Raw genomic sequence first — 13,739 nt, forward strand, 5'->3', positions numbered from 1 at the left:
ATTGCACAGAGCTACACCAAACTTTTGATGAGTGCTACACCAGTGGTATCGGTGCAGAAACAGTGTAGCACTGGTGTAGTGCAATTGGTAAAAACGAACGGTTTAGGTGCAGCTTTCGCTACACCGGTGTAGTGCAATTTAAAAACGAAAACGACATTAGATGTCTGTTATCTGTGCTATCAGTGCCCGAGTATTTATTTACAATATTTGCTTATCGATGATGCGAGAGGCCGGTCTGATTCGAGAGAGCAGAAGGTGCAATATTTTCAGCCTGATAAAGCGATTCGCATTAAAGTAATTCTAAATGTTGACGAGCAAAGACGTGTTTTTGAATCCTTCGAAGTGTTTTTTTTTATTGTGCAATATTACTTAACTCTTGTGAAATAATAATAACCGACAGGTCTTTGTGCTAGAAGTTGGTAAATCGAATTTTATATTCCTGTGTTTCGCAGTAACAGCTGCATCTGGTCTTACAGATATTTCGAAAATATTGAACAGATTTAAACCCAAAGTTTTACCTCAAGAAAGTTCTTGAAGCAACTATTGCAAGTGTACCTTTGTGTGACTCATTCAACGGTAAGCTTCTTATCAGTTCGAGATGTTTCTGAAACCAACAGGAATGCTCTCGTTTTCAGCTGCTTCCGGATGTACCTGACGGGATGGCCAACTGCAACTGTGAAGAATACGAAAAGGATGGCCAACTGGGAGGAGCTCGTCACGGCGACTCCTATCAGATCCATGTGCTGATGATGCTCTACCTGCGGGCTGCCGAGAACGATAGGTTCCCAAACTTCCGCTTATCGACTGAATGGAAAGAAGCGGGGAAGTTTGACGATGCAGTTCTGACATGGACCAATGATCAAGAGCCCATTTCTGGCAATTGTTTGTTTATTCAAGTAAAGCACAAGATTTCGACGGTCCACCCCGAACTTAATGAAATTCATTTTTTTCCCGATAAGGATAAAATGAAGGGAGATTTTTCGATGTACAAATATTTGGCATCATTTTTGCAAATCAGCAACAGTGGTCGGTTCGCCGGTAGCAACTATGATTTTGTTATATACACAAATGCGGGAATTGATAAAAAATTTTTGCATTGTTTCATCGAAACTGAGTTCATCCACCCATTGGGAAGCAACGGTAGATTTTTGAAGATGAATGATGAAGATGAATACGTAGCGAAATTGTTAAATCATTACAACGAAGATTTTAACAATCTGCTGCAAGTTTTGCGAGATGCATTTCTAAATGGTGTCTTCGAGTCTCAGGAAGTAGTAGTGAAGTATCGGGGGGCGTTGTATAACAAAGTTTTGGTTGTCAACGGAGATGTCGTTAGGCTGGCTCCTAGATTTAATATGAAGAATCGTTTGGATCTTCCAGAGCAAAAGTTACACGAGCTTCTGACGAAAGAAAATACAACACCAGAGCAAAGGAAGGCTTTAAGCATTAAAAATTCGCAGCTGGTAGAAATTTTACAATCTAAAGAAAAATCCCTGAATACTCTTCCTCGAATTATTGACAGAGAAGAAGTCAAACATTTTCTGAAAAAATTAACCGTTGCCATCGACCAACCAAATTATTTTTCTGTAGAGAATATAATCATGGATCAATTACGAAAACAGTCGCCGGTGAAGGATACCGCATCCAAAGAATGCTATGCTCGACTAATGTATACGAAACTACATAAACTAATCAACGATCGGTTGGACCACAAATCAAAGTGTCATTTTTTATGCAAACAAGAACTGACAATGCTATTCCAGGATGTTCATCATACTATTGCAGAGTTGAAATTGGATACCTTCACTAGTATCTTCCAAGGCGAGATGCAAAAAATGTGCATTGAATTCAGTGACCGGTCTCCACTGGATCAATTGTTTGATTCGGAATTCCCAGTAGCTCTACATAAAAGTACAAATGAAGGTTTATTGACATGTCTCAAATTGTACCAGACACTAGAAAATCATCGATACAAATATGTTCCACTAAACGCCCTGGAAATACCTGAGATTCAGGATCAGTTTGACGTTTTGCTCAACTCAAACTCAACTAATCTAGTTCTGCTCATGGACAACTGTTCAAATCTTCAATTTTCTACGAAACTGCTTGAAACAATACGGAACAAAAGTCAAGTAAAACTAATATTCCTAACATCTAGCAAGGATCGTGCCACAACTATTTTCAACAATCAGATTTTTTCAACAATCAAAGATTGTGAAAACAGTATTGACAAGCTGAAAGAACATAGTCAACGGATGTTACTGAAGAAGTCAGTAATATTTCAGGGTATGGAAGTAGCGTTGAATGAATTACCACGGCCAGAACTATTCCTGAAAGATTCAACACTTGAAAAGTTATTACAAAATAAAACCATTGAAATTGGAACCGCTCTACCAAAGCTTCAGCTGAATTGTTATATCCCTCGAACCATTAGTGGAGGTGAAATGGAAAATTCTTCCAACGATCTGGACGACTACAGCACCGGTTCCGATGAACTGGAAAGTAATGAGCAGCCCACAAAGAAGTTGTACAGTGAAGAAGAGTTCCTTGATCAAGCTCAAGATAGTGACGGAAATGTGATTTTGATGTCTTCATTGTCCGGAATGGGAAAGACAACTTTATTTACTAATCTCGCCTTGCTAGCAAAAAAGTTGTACAAATCGAAGTGGATCCTGTATGTCAAGTTGCCTGATTGTGCGAAGAAGTTGAAGACTCTCAAAACACCCGAGAACCTCGGTGAGGCTATTGATGTTCTACACGATATACTAGACCCAGAGTCAAGCTTCGAGCAATCGCTGCTATCAAATTGGTTGCAAGAAATTCCGAAAAGTGTTTGGGTTTTCTTTGACGGATACGACGAGCTACCGTTGGAGTTAATGGACCGAGTAATATCATTATTTCGCATGTTGAAAAGTGCACTGATTTTTGTCAGCACTCGTTGCCATCAAGAGCTGGAATTGGAGCAGCACTTGAATGTTAAAGCATTTCACCTAGAATCGATTAGTGAAAATGAGCAAATGGATCTTTTTAAAAGTCTTCTAGAAGGTTCAAGCAAACCAAGCAGTGGAGATCCGATACGCCAATTTATAGAGCAGTTGGTCGTCAAAATTAACGGTAAATCTATGGAAATTGCCTGCAAATTCCTTGGTGTTCCGCTACTGATCAACATGTTAGCCGAAATCTATAAACCAACAGTGAATGAATTTCTTCAGAGAACGGAAAGCACCGTTTTGCAAGACACTAATCTAGATTCTTTGAACATTGTGGAATTGTTCGAAATGTTCGTGTATCAGTCCTTCAAACGACATTACGTGGAGAAGCTGAAATTAGATGAGAATGATCATTTTTCAAATAAATTTTTGGATCCAAAAAATTGTACTTACTGTGGGTTTGTCAAGCTACATAATTATCTCGGTCTTCTAAGCTTGCTTAAAAAACCAAAGATGCATTTGATTATTCGAAACAAGCAGGAACTTACATCTCTAGAGGATCAAGCAGATCGTTTTTTGGATTCCCAAATTGTACCGAAATGTTTGAATGGAGTACCCCAGTTCATTCATTCTTCAATCGCTGAATTTTTTGCTGCCAAGTGCTTATATGAGTATCTGATGAGGATGTCCTTCGAACAGATAAAAAAGAATTTCGTTGAAAATAAGGACAATAGAAACTCTTCAAAAAAGAGTTATACGAAAGATCTCTATGATCTGTGTCTCATTGTGCTAAGAGACTTTCCCATCGTTCGAAAGTTCTTTTTTTTTCTTTACGAAATCAAATGACAAGTTCCTGGGCAAATTGGAGCAAATACTCTGGTGTATGCGCCCCTATCCATTGTTGTGGGCAATTGAGCAAAGCTTTGAAGAGCTAGCAGAGCGTCTTATTAAAGAAGACCCATCGATTGCTACGTTTCAGACACCGCGAAAAAAATATGCACTACACTACGCTGCCGCTCATGGCAACACTGTAATCTGCTCTCTATTGATCGATCACAAAGCTGACGTCAATACGGGGGACAATTTCAAACGAACGGCATTGCATTTTGCAGCCCAAAAAGGACATGTAGAGGTGGTCAAATTGTTGATCAAGCAAGGTGCGTCCGTCGATGCCGTCGACAGACAACTGCAGACACCGCTTTTTCATGCATCTAAGACCGGAAACGGCGAAGTAGTTGACGAGTTGATGAACCATTCCTGCCAAATCAATCGTAGAAACAAGCAAGGTTTGGATTCCTTTCAAATTGCTACGTTGAACGGTCACACTACCGTGATGCAAAAGTTGATGAACAGAAAAGTTGCTTTGAAGTACGAAAAGAATTCTACCACAAACAAAATTTTACGAAGGAAAAAAATGAACGAAGGATCTCCATATCTTTCGATTCCACGGGAGACTAGAAAATTGAAAAGGATGTTAAAGGATGAAATCATTAACCTTAAAACTTTTGCTTACGATGGCGATTTTAATCATAAATCATTTGCTAAAAATATGTAATAATTAAGTAATACGTGTTCAGGAAAATGGACTGAAAACAGAAACCAAGACAAGACAAATGAGTCGCAATTATGCGAACATTTTATCGTAAACTCACGCACCAAAAAAAATCTTTCATTATAACGATAGTTTGGAATAGTTTACCCAAAACTGAGGGCAATATCACTAAAAATTAAAGCTTCGGTTGGCGTCTCTGCCTCGCAAATGGATGCAATGCGTACGGATATTTCTATATAGGTGACCTTACACGAGGACCAGTAATGACATTCCAATTTTCATTGGAGATTTCGTCATTCGTCACTGCCATTACACGTTCATTAAAAATTACGTTTCTTGGTAATAATGGCATTATTGATCCGCGTGTAATGATTCCTTCCTCTCTTATGAAATAACAATGTGTACGAACAGCATCCAAGTTTGTTGGGGATTCAGTCTTAACCTTATATTTTTAATTTTCGTGAACTTCATCGCTCACGATTGATGCGGCTCACAAAACATTCGACAATCTGCCGTATGAATAAAATGTAGTAAAGTCTGTTGTTTGTAGTATCTTCTCATAAACAAAGTCCACAGAGTATAACGCGGTTTGGTATGAATAAAAAACAAGTTCGAACATGTAGTTAATGCTACTTCCGAATTTAAGCATTTACTGCATACCGTATCGACACAGAGCCGGAAAAGCTGGCATAAGCATGCACAAAGCAAGAAACGTACTTACATCTGTAAAAATGCCACTTTTTTAATTTCTGTGCTTCATTTTATCAGCAAACACACGAGTAGCAACCTCTAGAGCTACCTACCGAAAACTTGTAGTGAATACTACAGTTTGCAGCATGTTTTGACAGGAACGTGATCTACACGTAGCATTTACTACCGAAATTCAAGCATGCTACGTTTTATTCATACGGCCCAACAACTGACAAACAACAGAACAGGTTCCTAGTTGATGTTTCATGATTAATTGTATTTGAAGATAAACAACAAAGATTCTACGTGCAAATGATACTTCTCTATGTTCACTTTCTCTACCGATTTTTACGGTACTAAAAATCTATAGAGAAAGTAAACAAAGAGAAGCTGTCAGTAGTTGTGTCGATATTTCTTCTCTCTTATTTCTTATATAGAATAATGATTAAAACCATCAGCTTTCGATTTGCATGAATTTATAGGAAAATACAGAAATATGCCGTAACAATTGAAGGAGAAAGTTAAAGAAGTGAAACTGAGTACTAGCTATGCTATGATTCTGAAGGCTAAGAATCGGTTGCGGAATCTGTTGTAACAGAAAGGACAAATTCCACAAAAGGAATGTAATGTCACGACTTTGCTCTGATGTCAACAAACTTTTGCGCGACGTTCATACCATTTTTATGCACGTGTCATCCATATATGTTCTTTGTAGTTCTTCTCTACTCTATTGATGTTATATTTCTTTTGGTTTTTGACTATCCTTTCCAAAGTTTTGGAAAAAATAATAATAAAAATGGTCAATTTTTCAAATAAACGATATTTGAGTAAAAAATTTGGAAAAAAGTGAAAATGAATCACAGCAGTCAAGTCAGTTACTATTGAATAAATGAAGTGTTGATCTGCGTTTCTTGACTATTAGTTGATATCGTTTGCACTACAAACGAGAAACTGGCTGGAAACAGCTGTAAGAATGAAATGGTGATGATGAAGTGTTTTGATTTTGTATCGTGTTACACTGAGATCGTAAACGTCACATGTCTATATTACATATGAGCAACTAGGCTATCTAGTCGATAGAATGCCAAAGTACATAGCAGACAAGCGACGAACAAAAAATCGCAAATCAAAAGCTCCGAGAACGAAATAGATATGTGATTGGTCGTTGAATGTGTATAGTTGTGAACATTGCCTGCTATGTTAGGTCACATAGCAGGCACGACATAATTAGCACTTCATCGACTGTACATGGTTGCGAAATTGGATTCGGATATTTATTTCGGTTTAAAATTTATCTCCGAAATAAAAAAAATCGTATAGAATTCCAAGTTATTCGACTGGGTTACATGGAATAGGAAAAACAAACTCAGACATTGCGCACATGCAAAGGTCTATTCATACACGGATAAAAATCCATTGCCGGTACCATGATTAAGAAATTTTGACAACCATGAAACGTGGTTTCCCATTGGATCATACCTATTATTAATGGTATTATGAGCAAAACGACTTAAGGCCATTGTCCAAGTACCACGCGGGAAAATTTGACAAATTTGCCAAAACCAAAAACATACAGACCTTTAAAAAACTTTAATCTATCTGCAGGACAAAACTGGCTGAATAATTCGGACGATTTTCCGAGTGTTATCAAAAATAGCTCTGCAAAATGAGTGTTTTTATGATCTTTCACAATTATTACAAAAATTCTAACTGAAGCGGATTCTCTTCAGATCATTGCAAAATTTATATTATTCTGAGTAAAACTTAGAAAACTTCACAAAACTAACATTATTCCGTTTATAAATTGAGCTAGCATCGTTGCGAAATAATTTGTATCTTTTTGGCTTTGGCAAATTTTTAAAGATTTCCATCGAAATTTTCCTAAAACCACCCGCGCGCATGTTACTTGGACGATGGCCTTAAACCATGAAAATTTTTATGGGATTTGCTCACAAAATCATCAGTAGTAGGCACGGTCTCAGTAATGGTTTATGATATTCATGATTTCCTAATCATGGTACCGGCAACAGATTTGCATCCGTGTAGAACTTGTGCCTCTATTTTTAATGCTAAACATAGAAGCAGAAGTGAATCGCATGAAAAGAACTTATGGCGTTTTTCATTAAGAAACACTGGTGGCGTGGATTGCTCTGGTTTTGCACTTTCGAGCAGAAATGGCAATGAAACACCGTCAAAATATTGCATTTCTGCTCGAAAGTGCAAAATCAGAGCAATCCACGCCACCAGTGTTTTTCAATGAAAAACGGCATTAGTAAACTTAGAAAATGTTCCAACATATTAGATAGTAGATAATCAGTTAGTTTATTTCCAAGAAAAGTTACATTCAATTACACCAGAAACGAAAGTTTGGATGAAATTCAAATTTGATTTAACGGCTCTTACTATATACACATTCTTTAACATTGAAGAGACAGTTGAATTTGATCAACTTGGCAGATTGAATTTAAATTACGAAAACCGGTCAGAGATGTGCAATTGTATTCAATCGGTTGGAACGTGTTGAAGATTGAAATTGTAATGAATAATGTTCAACAAGTTGAATATGATTACATATCAATCATAATTAAGAATTTAATAATATGTAATAAATTTGAGGGAAAAACTTTCGGTATGTCTGTTAATTTTTTTAAGATAGCCTTCTTCTTACAACTACCGAATATGTTCCAGAATTAACTATAAGTTTTCTAATTTTAGGTTTAGCAAATCTACTTTAGTGAACAATAAGGTGATTACTAATTATTTAGGTGTTTGATTACGTACGTATACCTTCGTACACAAATTAAAAATTTCAATTAGTATGACTAAATAACCGAAAATATAATAATAATAATAAAACAATTATTGCATACTGTAAAAGATCGGTACACTGCTAATAGAAAAAAAAGCATCAATAGATCATAACTTAGTAATAGGCCATGAAAGCATCCAGTCAATCAAACAACAATAAAACAGGTCGAGTACGAAAAAAAGGAAAATTTGAAAGTTATTATCACTCAGTTTCTTACAAAAACTTAATCCATCAAAATATAAATTAAAAAACGTAGTATATAGGAAATATCTTATCTTATTACTTTTGTGTTATTTTTTAAAACTTAAATAAAGCAATTTAGATATCATGAGTGTGTTGATTTTTTAAACTTGGATCTTCGTCCTTGGTATTGTTTATTCTTCGTCTTATAAATTTAACATTTCAAACCAACAGGTGTGTTTGAATTGTGTAATAGGTGTAAAAATATGCCCATGCCGTTTTCTAACAGGTGGCTCACCTTGATTTTTATTCCAAATATTCGTTGGAAAGCTACTGTCATTGAGCTGAAGTGTGAACAACAATAACAATGAATGAGTGAACAATGAAAATGTCGAATTATGTGACGAATAACGTGTTTCTTTGGGGAATTTACTTCTTCATTATCTTATTTTGTTGAAAACATCAACCAAAAGTCATCGTTTTGTGGTGGAAGTGTATGGTGAGCATAGTGACAATTTTGATTTGGAATACGAAGAATGAGCCGGACCGCCACCAAAGTTAAAAAATGTAGAATTGGACGAGTTGTTCGATCACGACCCGTCGCAAATGCAGGAAGAACTTGCAAAATCATTGGAAGTTACCGAACTAGACATTAGCCAACGTTTAAAAGTGATGGGAATGACCAGAAAGGTAGGCAATTGGGTTTACAATTTTAATCACTCATCATCCTGTAGTGTCGAAACTGCAAATCGGATCGAATTTGAATCTAAACGTGTAATAATCGATTGAACATTCCATGATATGTCGAAGTAAGTTCCACTTTAGAGTTTACGGTTATTCACGGTACATCCAGAGCCGGTATTTAAGAACCAGCATAACCCGGAACGATTTGTATGGCATTAAATTAATAACACGAATAAATAGTTTTGAGTCCAACTGTCATCTTCTATATTGGTTTGAATTTTAAAAACTCCTCGCCATGTAATTCCACAATCAGAATTGGATAAAATTCATTAATTTTGTATGGGACCATAAATTCTTTAAATTGAATTTTTGTTTTTGAAATTCGATTTGACCTTTTTTGAGAAAACGATTGAGCTTTGAGAAACGATTCGATACTGGAACCGGAATTCGAAAATCGGTGTAGCCGAAGTCAGATAATTTTACCTCAGGAGCTGTATAGTTTACTATTGTTTCAAAATATTTGAAAATCAGTGTAGATCTTTGAGAAACCGCAGTGCGAATTAAATCCGGAGCGAAAACTGAATCATTAACTTTTCGTTTGAGTGTTTTAACAGAATGATTTTAAAATGATTCCATTTAATTTTGTTATAAGCATATCACTTCACTATACAAATTCACTATGTATCTCACAACATTATAAATCATGCATAATGAACGTCACATCACATATACGTATTTCGAATACAATTTATATTCTTCTTCAGTGTATCAGGTTTTTTTATACCTGATACACTGAAGAAGAATATAAATTGTTTTCGAAATACGTATATGTGATGTGACGTTTATTATACATGATTTATAGTGTTGTGAGATACATAGTGAATTTGTATAGTGACGTGATATACTTATAACAGAACTAAATGGTAATATTAAAAAATGTATCCTTATGGAAAACTGAATACCACTAAAACTGAAATAAGATTATTTAATTATCGACTATTCAAATCTGCAAACGCGATAAACCTGATTAATTTATGTAAAATAGACATTTTTATACTAATCACCGTATCCCCGAAACCGGTAGTTGGATCTGACTGAAAAGCAAGATGTTTTATAGAATCTTAAGACTTTTCATTTGAATCTTAGATGATTCTTAGACTTCATTTGAATCTTAGGTTCAGCCATCTACGAGAAAAATGAGTTACACAATTTTAATTTCGTTTCACATGTCAGCCTGTAGCTCCGGAACCAGAAGTCGGAACCAAACGTTATTCAGGAACCTTGTTTGAGAGCATACGACTTTTCCTATGAATCTGAGTTTGTAGAAAACGGTTGTGTCATCTCCGAGAAAATTGAGTGAAACTATTGGTAACACACGCATTTGCTAATCTCGACGAACTGCTTCGAATGGTATATGGGAGTTCTGTTCTTTCAGCATTTATTGCTGTTAGTAGTTTAAATCAATATAATTATGGAGTTGCTTTCAACTCGAAAATGCTGCCATCATCTGGTTTACATATGTCATATTCGAACGATTATGTTGACAAAAACGAACCGTGCTAAAATCGGTCCGAGGCAACATGTCATGAAAAATGATGCTGTACACATTCTGTTTGGTATTTAGAAACAATTGTATGTAACAATATAAAAAATCGTGTTTCGCATTGCTCCCAAGCATTGTTTTGTCATACAGCGCACAAAACTCCTTCTACTGGAATAGGGGGAAAAGTCACTAACATAAGAATGTCGATATCTCCGTTAAAAATAGACGGATTTTAACAATCTATGGCTTGTTGGATAGGTATTACCGTGCGGAATCTAAGACTGGAAACATATTCTGTTTTCAAGGTCAAGTGTTACAGATATTGTCAAAAAACTGAAAATTTTGGCATAAAACTTTGTATAACTCTAAGAGTAAACATCCTATCTCAAAACTATTCAATAGCGTTCTGGGTGACGGGAAGACCTTTCATTTGCGACTTGATCAAAATCGGTCCAGCCATCTCTGAGATCTCAACCTCTTAGTTGACAACACACATACACACACACACAGACATTTGCTCAGTTCGTTGAGCTGAACCGAATGGTATATGACATTCGGCCCCCGGAAAATTTTTCTAAAGTTTGAGCGAATAAAGCGAAATTTATATTTATAAAAAAAGGTAAAATGTGCACACCATTTTTGTTTCGAATGTTTCGCGTATGAAAGTGCGTCGCCATATGCCATTAGCGAGTGTTATATTTGAATCTTAAGCGTGACCATGCTGATATGGGCCGATTTGTGCATAAGAATGAAAAGTGTAGCTTAACGACATTGATAAATGTCACAGTATGTCAATTTGAAGTGTCTCTGTATTAATGTATATATGTTCAACTAATTCCTTTCTCTACTCGTTGTAAATGTAACGATATGAAGAGGAACTGTGAGTTGCTAATTCTGGTATGTGAAAAAGTCACCAAAATCATTTTAGAATCTAATTGTTTGACTCATTAGTTTTCTGGAATGAAATTATGGGTCACTAATCAACAGTTCAGGATTTAAATTCAGACAACGAAAACGAAAATAACAGTTTTAACAGCAGTTCAAAACTTTAATCTATTCAAATAAATCATATTAACTACAATACTGAAAATTAAATATTAGCATTTCTTTCACCAAATAATGAACCTTAAAATATTTACATCGAAGCATTTTCATCAATTTATGTATTTGTTTGACAATTCGATTGTAAGTGTCCAGCTAATATTATATTGAATTTGGAATAAAGTTCCTGAAGTTCATTTGAAACAACTTTCTTCCTAATATTGACTCGTAAAATCCATTCAGAAAGTAACAATATTATAAAGTATTCGACAGTAAGTCATAATTACTCAAACAACGTTTACTAAGAACTGTTTTTTAAAGCCGTTCCGAAAACATTCTTTTTGCTACGGGTTTCGAGAAACACTATCTTGGATTTTGAAATGACTTTAAACATCGTTTTCCGACATCTACTCATCAAATCCGTTCCAAAAAATATCCATATTGTAAGGGTTTTCTAGGAATATCAATAAACCGGAAGACGCCATCTTGGAATTCAGAACCACCTCAAACATCGTTTTCCGACATCTGCTCATCATACCCGTATCGAAAATACCCATATTTTAAGGGTTTTCAAGGAATATCAATAAACCGGAAGTCGCCATCTTGGAATTCAGAACCACCTCAAACATCGTTTTCCGACATCTACTCATCAAACCCGTACCGAAAATATCCATATTTTAAGGGTTTTCAAGAAATATAAATAAACCGAAAGTCGCCATCTTGGAATTCAGAACCACCTCAAACATCGTTTTCCAACATGTACTAATCAAACCCGTTCCGAAAATACCCATATTATAACGATTTTCAAGGAATATCAATAAGCCGGATGTCTCCATCTTGGAATTCAGACCCACCTCAAACATCGTTTTCCGACATCTACTCATCAATCCCATTCCGAAATACCCATATTGTAAGGGTTTTCAAGGAATATAAAAAAACCGGAAGTCGCCATATTGGAATTCAGACCCACCTCAAACATCGTTTTCCGACATCTACTCATCAAATCCGTACCGAAAATACCCATATTGTAAGGGTTTTCAAGGAATATCAATAAACCGGAAGTCGCCATCTTGGAATTCAGAACCACCTCAAACATCATTTTCCGACATCTGCTCATCAAACCCGTATCGAAAATACCCATATTTTAAGGGTTTTCAAGGAGTATCAATAAACCGGAAGTCGCCATCTTGGAATTCAGAACCACCTCAAACATCATTTTCCGACATCTGCTCATCAAACCCGTATCGAAAATACCCATATTTTAAGGGTTTTCAAGGAGTATCAATAAACCGGAAGTCGCCATCTTGGAATTCAGAACCACCTCAAACATCATTTTCCGACATCTGCTCATCAAACCCGTATCGAAAATACCCATATTTTAAGGGTTTTCAAGGAATATCAGTAAACCGGAAGTCGCCATCTTGGAATTCAGAACCACCTCAAACATCGTTTTCCAACGTGTACTCATCAAACTCGTTCCGAAAAAACCCATATTATAAAGATTTTCAAGGAATATCAATAAGCCGGATGTCGCCATCTTGGAATTCAGACCCACCTCAAACATCGTTTTCCGACATCTACTCATCAATCCCATTCCGAAATACCCATATTGTAAGGGTTTTCAAGGAATATCAAAAAACCGGAAGTCGCCATATTGGAATTCAGAACCACCTCTAACATCGTTTTCCGACATCTACTCATCAAACCTGTACCGAAAATACCCATATTTTAAGGGTTTTCAAGGAATATCAATAAACCGGAAGTCGCCATCTTGGAATTCAGAACCACCTCAAACATCGTTTTCCAACATGTACTCATCAAACCCGTTCCGAAAATACCCTTATAATATAATCCATTCAGAAAGTAACAATATTATAAAGTATTCGACAGTAAGTCATAATTACTCAAACAACGTTTACTAAGAACTGTTTTTTAAAACCGTTCCAAAACATTCTTTTTGCTACGGGTTTCGAGAAAAACCGTCTTGGATTTTGAAATGACTTTAAACATCGTTTTCCGACATCTACTCATCAAATCCGTTCCAAAAATACCCATATTGTAAGGGTTTTCAAGGAATATCAATAAACCGGAAGTCGCCATCTTGGAATTCAGAACCACCTCAAACATCATTTTCCGACATCTGCTCATCAAACCCGTATCGATATATTGTAAGGGTTTTCTATGAATATCAATAAACCGGAAGTCGCCATCTTGGAATTCAGACCCACCTCAAACATCGTTTTCCGACATCTACTCATCAAATCCGTTGCAAAAATACCCATATTGTAAGGGTTTTCTAGGAATATCAAT

The 13,739-nt window shown here is 36.0% G+C and overlaps 2 protein-coding genes across 2 annotated transcripts in view; one reads left to right on the plus strand and one right to left on the minus strand.

Moving 5' to 3' along the window:
* Positions 1–13,739, minus strand: part of LOC131439405 (protein stum) — a 215,749-nt gene that overhangs the window by 154,498 nt on the left and 47,512 nt on the right. The gene's annotated exons all lie outside the window — the stretch shown is intronic.
* Positions 303–3,912, plus strand: LOC131439406 (uncharacterized). The gene is made up of 3 exons (XM_058610368.1): positions 303–419; positions 477–576; positions 636–3,912. The coding sequence occupies exon 3, from the start codon at positions 660–662 to the stop codon at positions 3,774–3,776; it is 3,117 nt and encodes a 1,038-aa protein (XP_058466351.1). The 5' UTR covers positions 303–419; positions 477–576; positions 636–659; the 3' UTR covers positions 3,777–3,912.

The sequence above is a fragment of the Malaya genurostris genome, chromosome 3 (assembly GCF_030247185.1).
Source record: "Malaya genurostris strain Urasoe2022 chromosome 3, Malgen_1.1, whole genome shotgun sequence".
Classification (NCBI taxonomy): domain Eukaryota; kingdom Metazoa; phylum Arthropoda; class Insecta; order Diptera; family Culicidae; genus Malaya; species Malaya genurostris.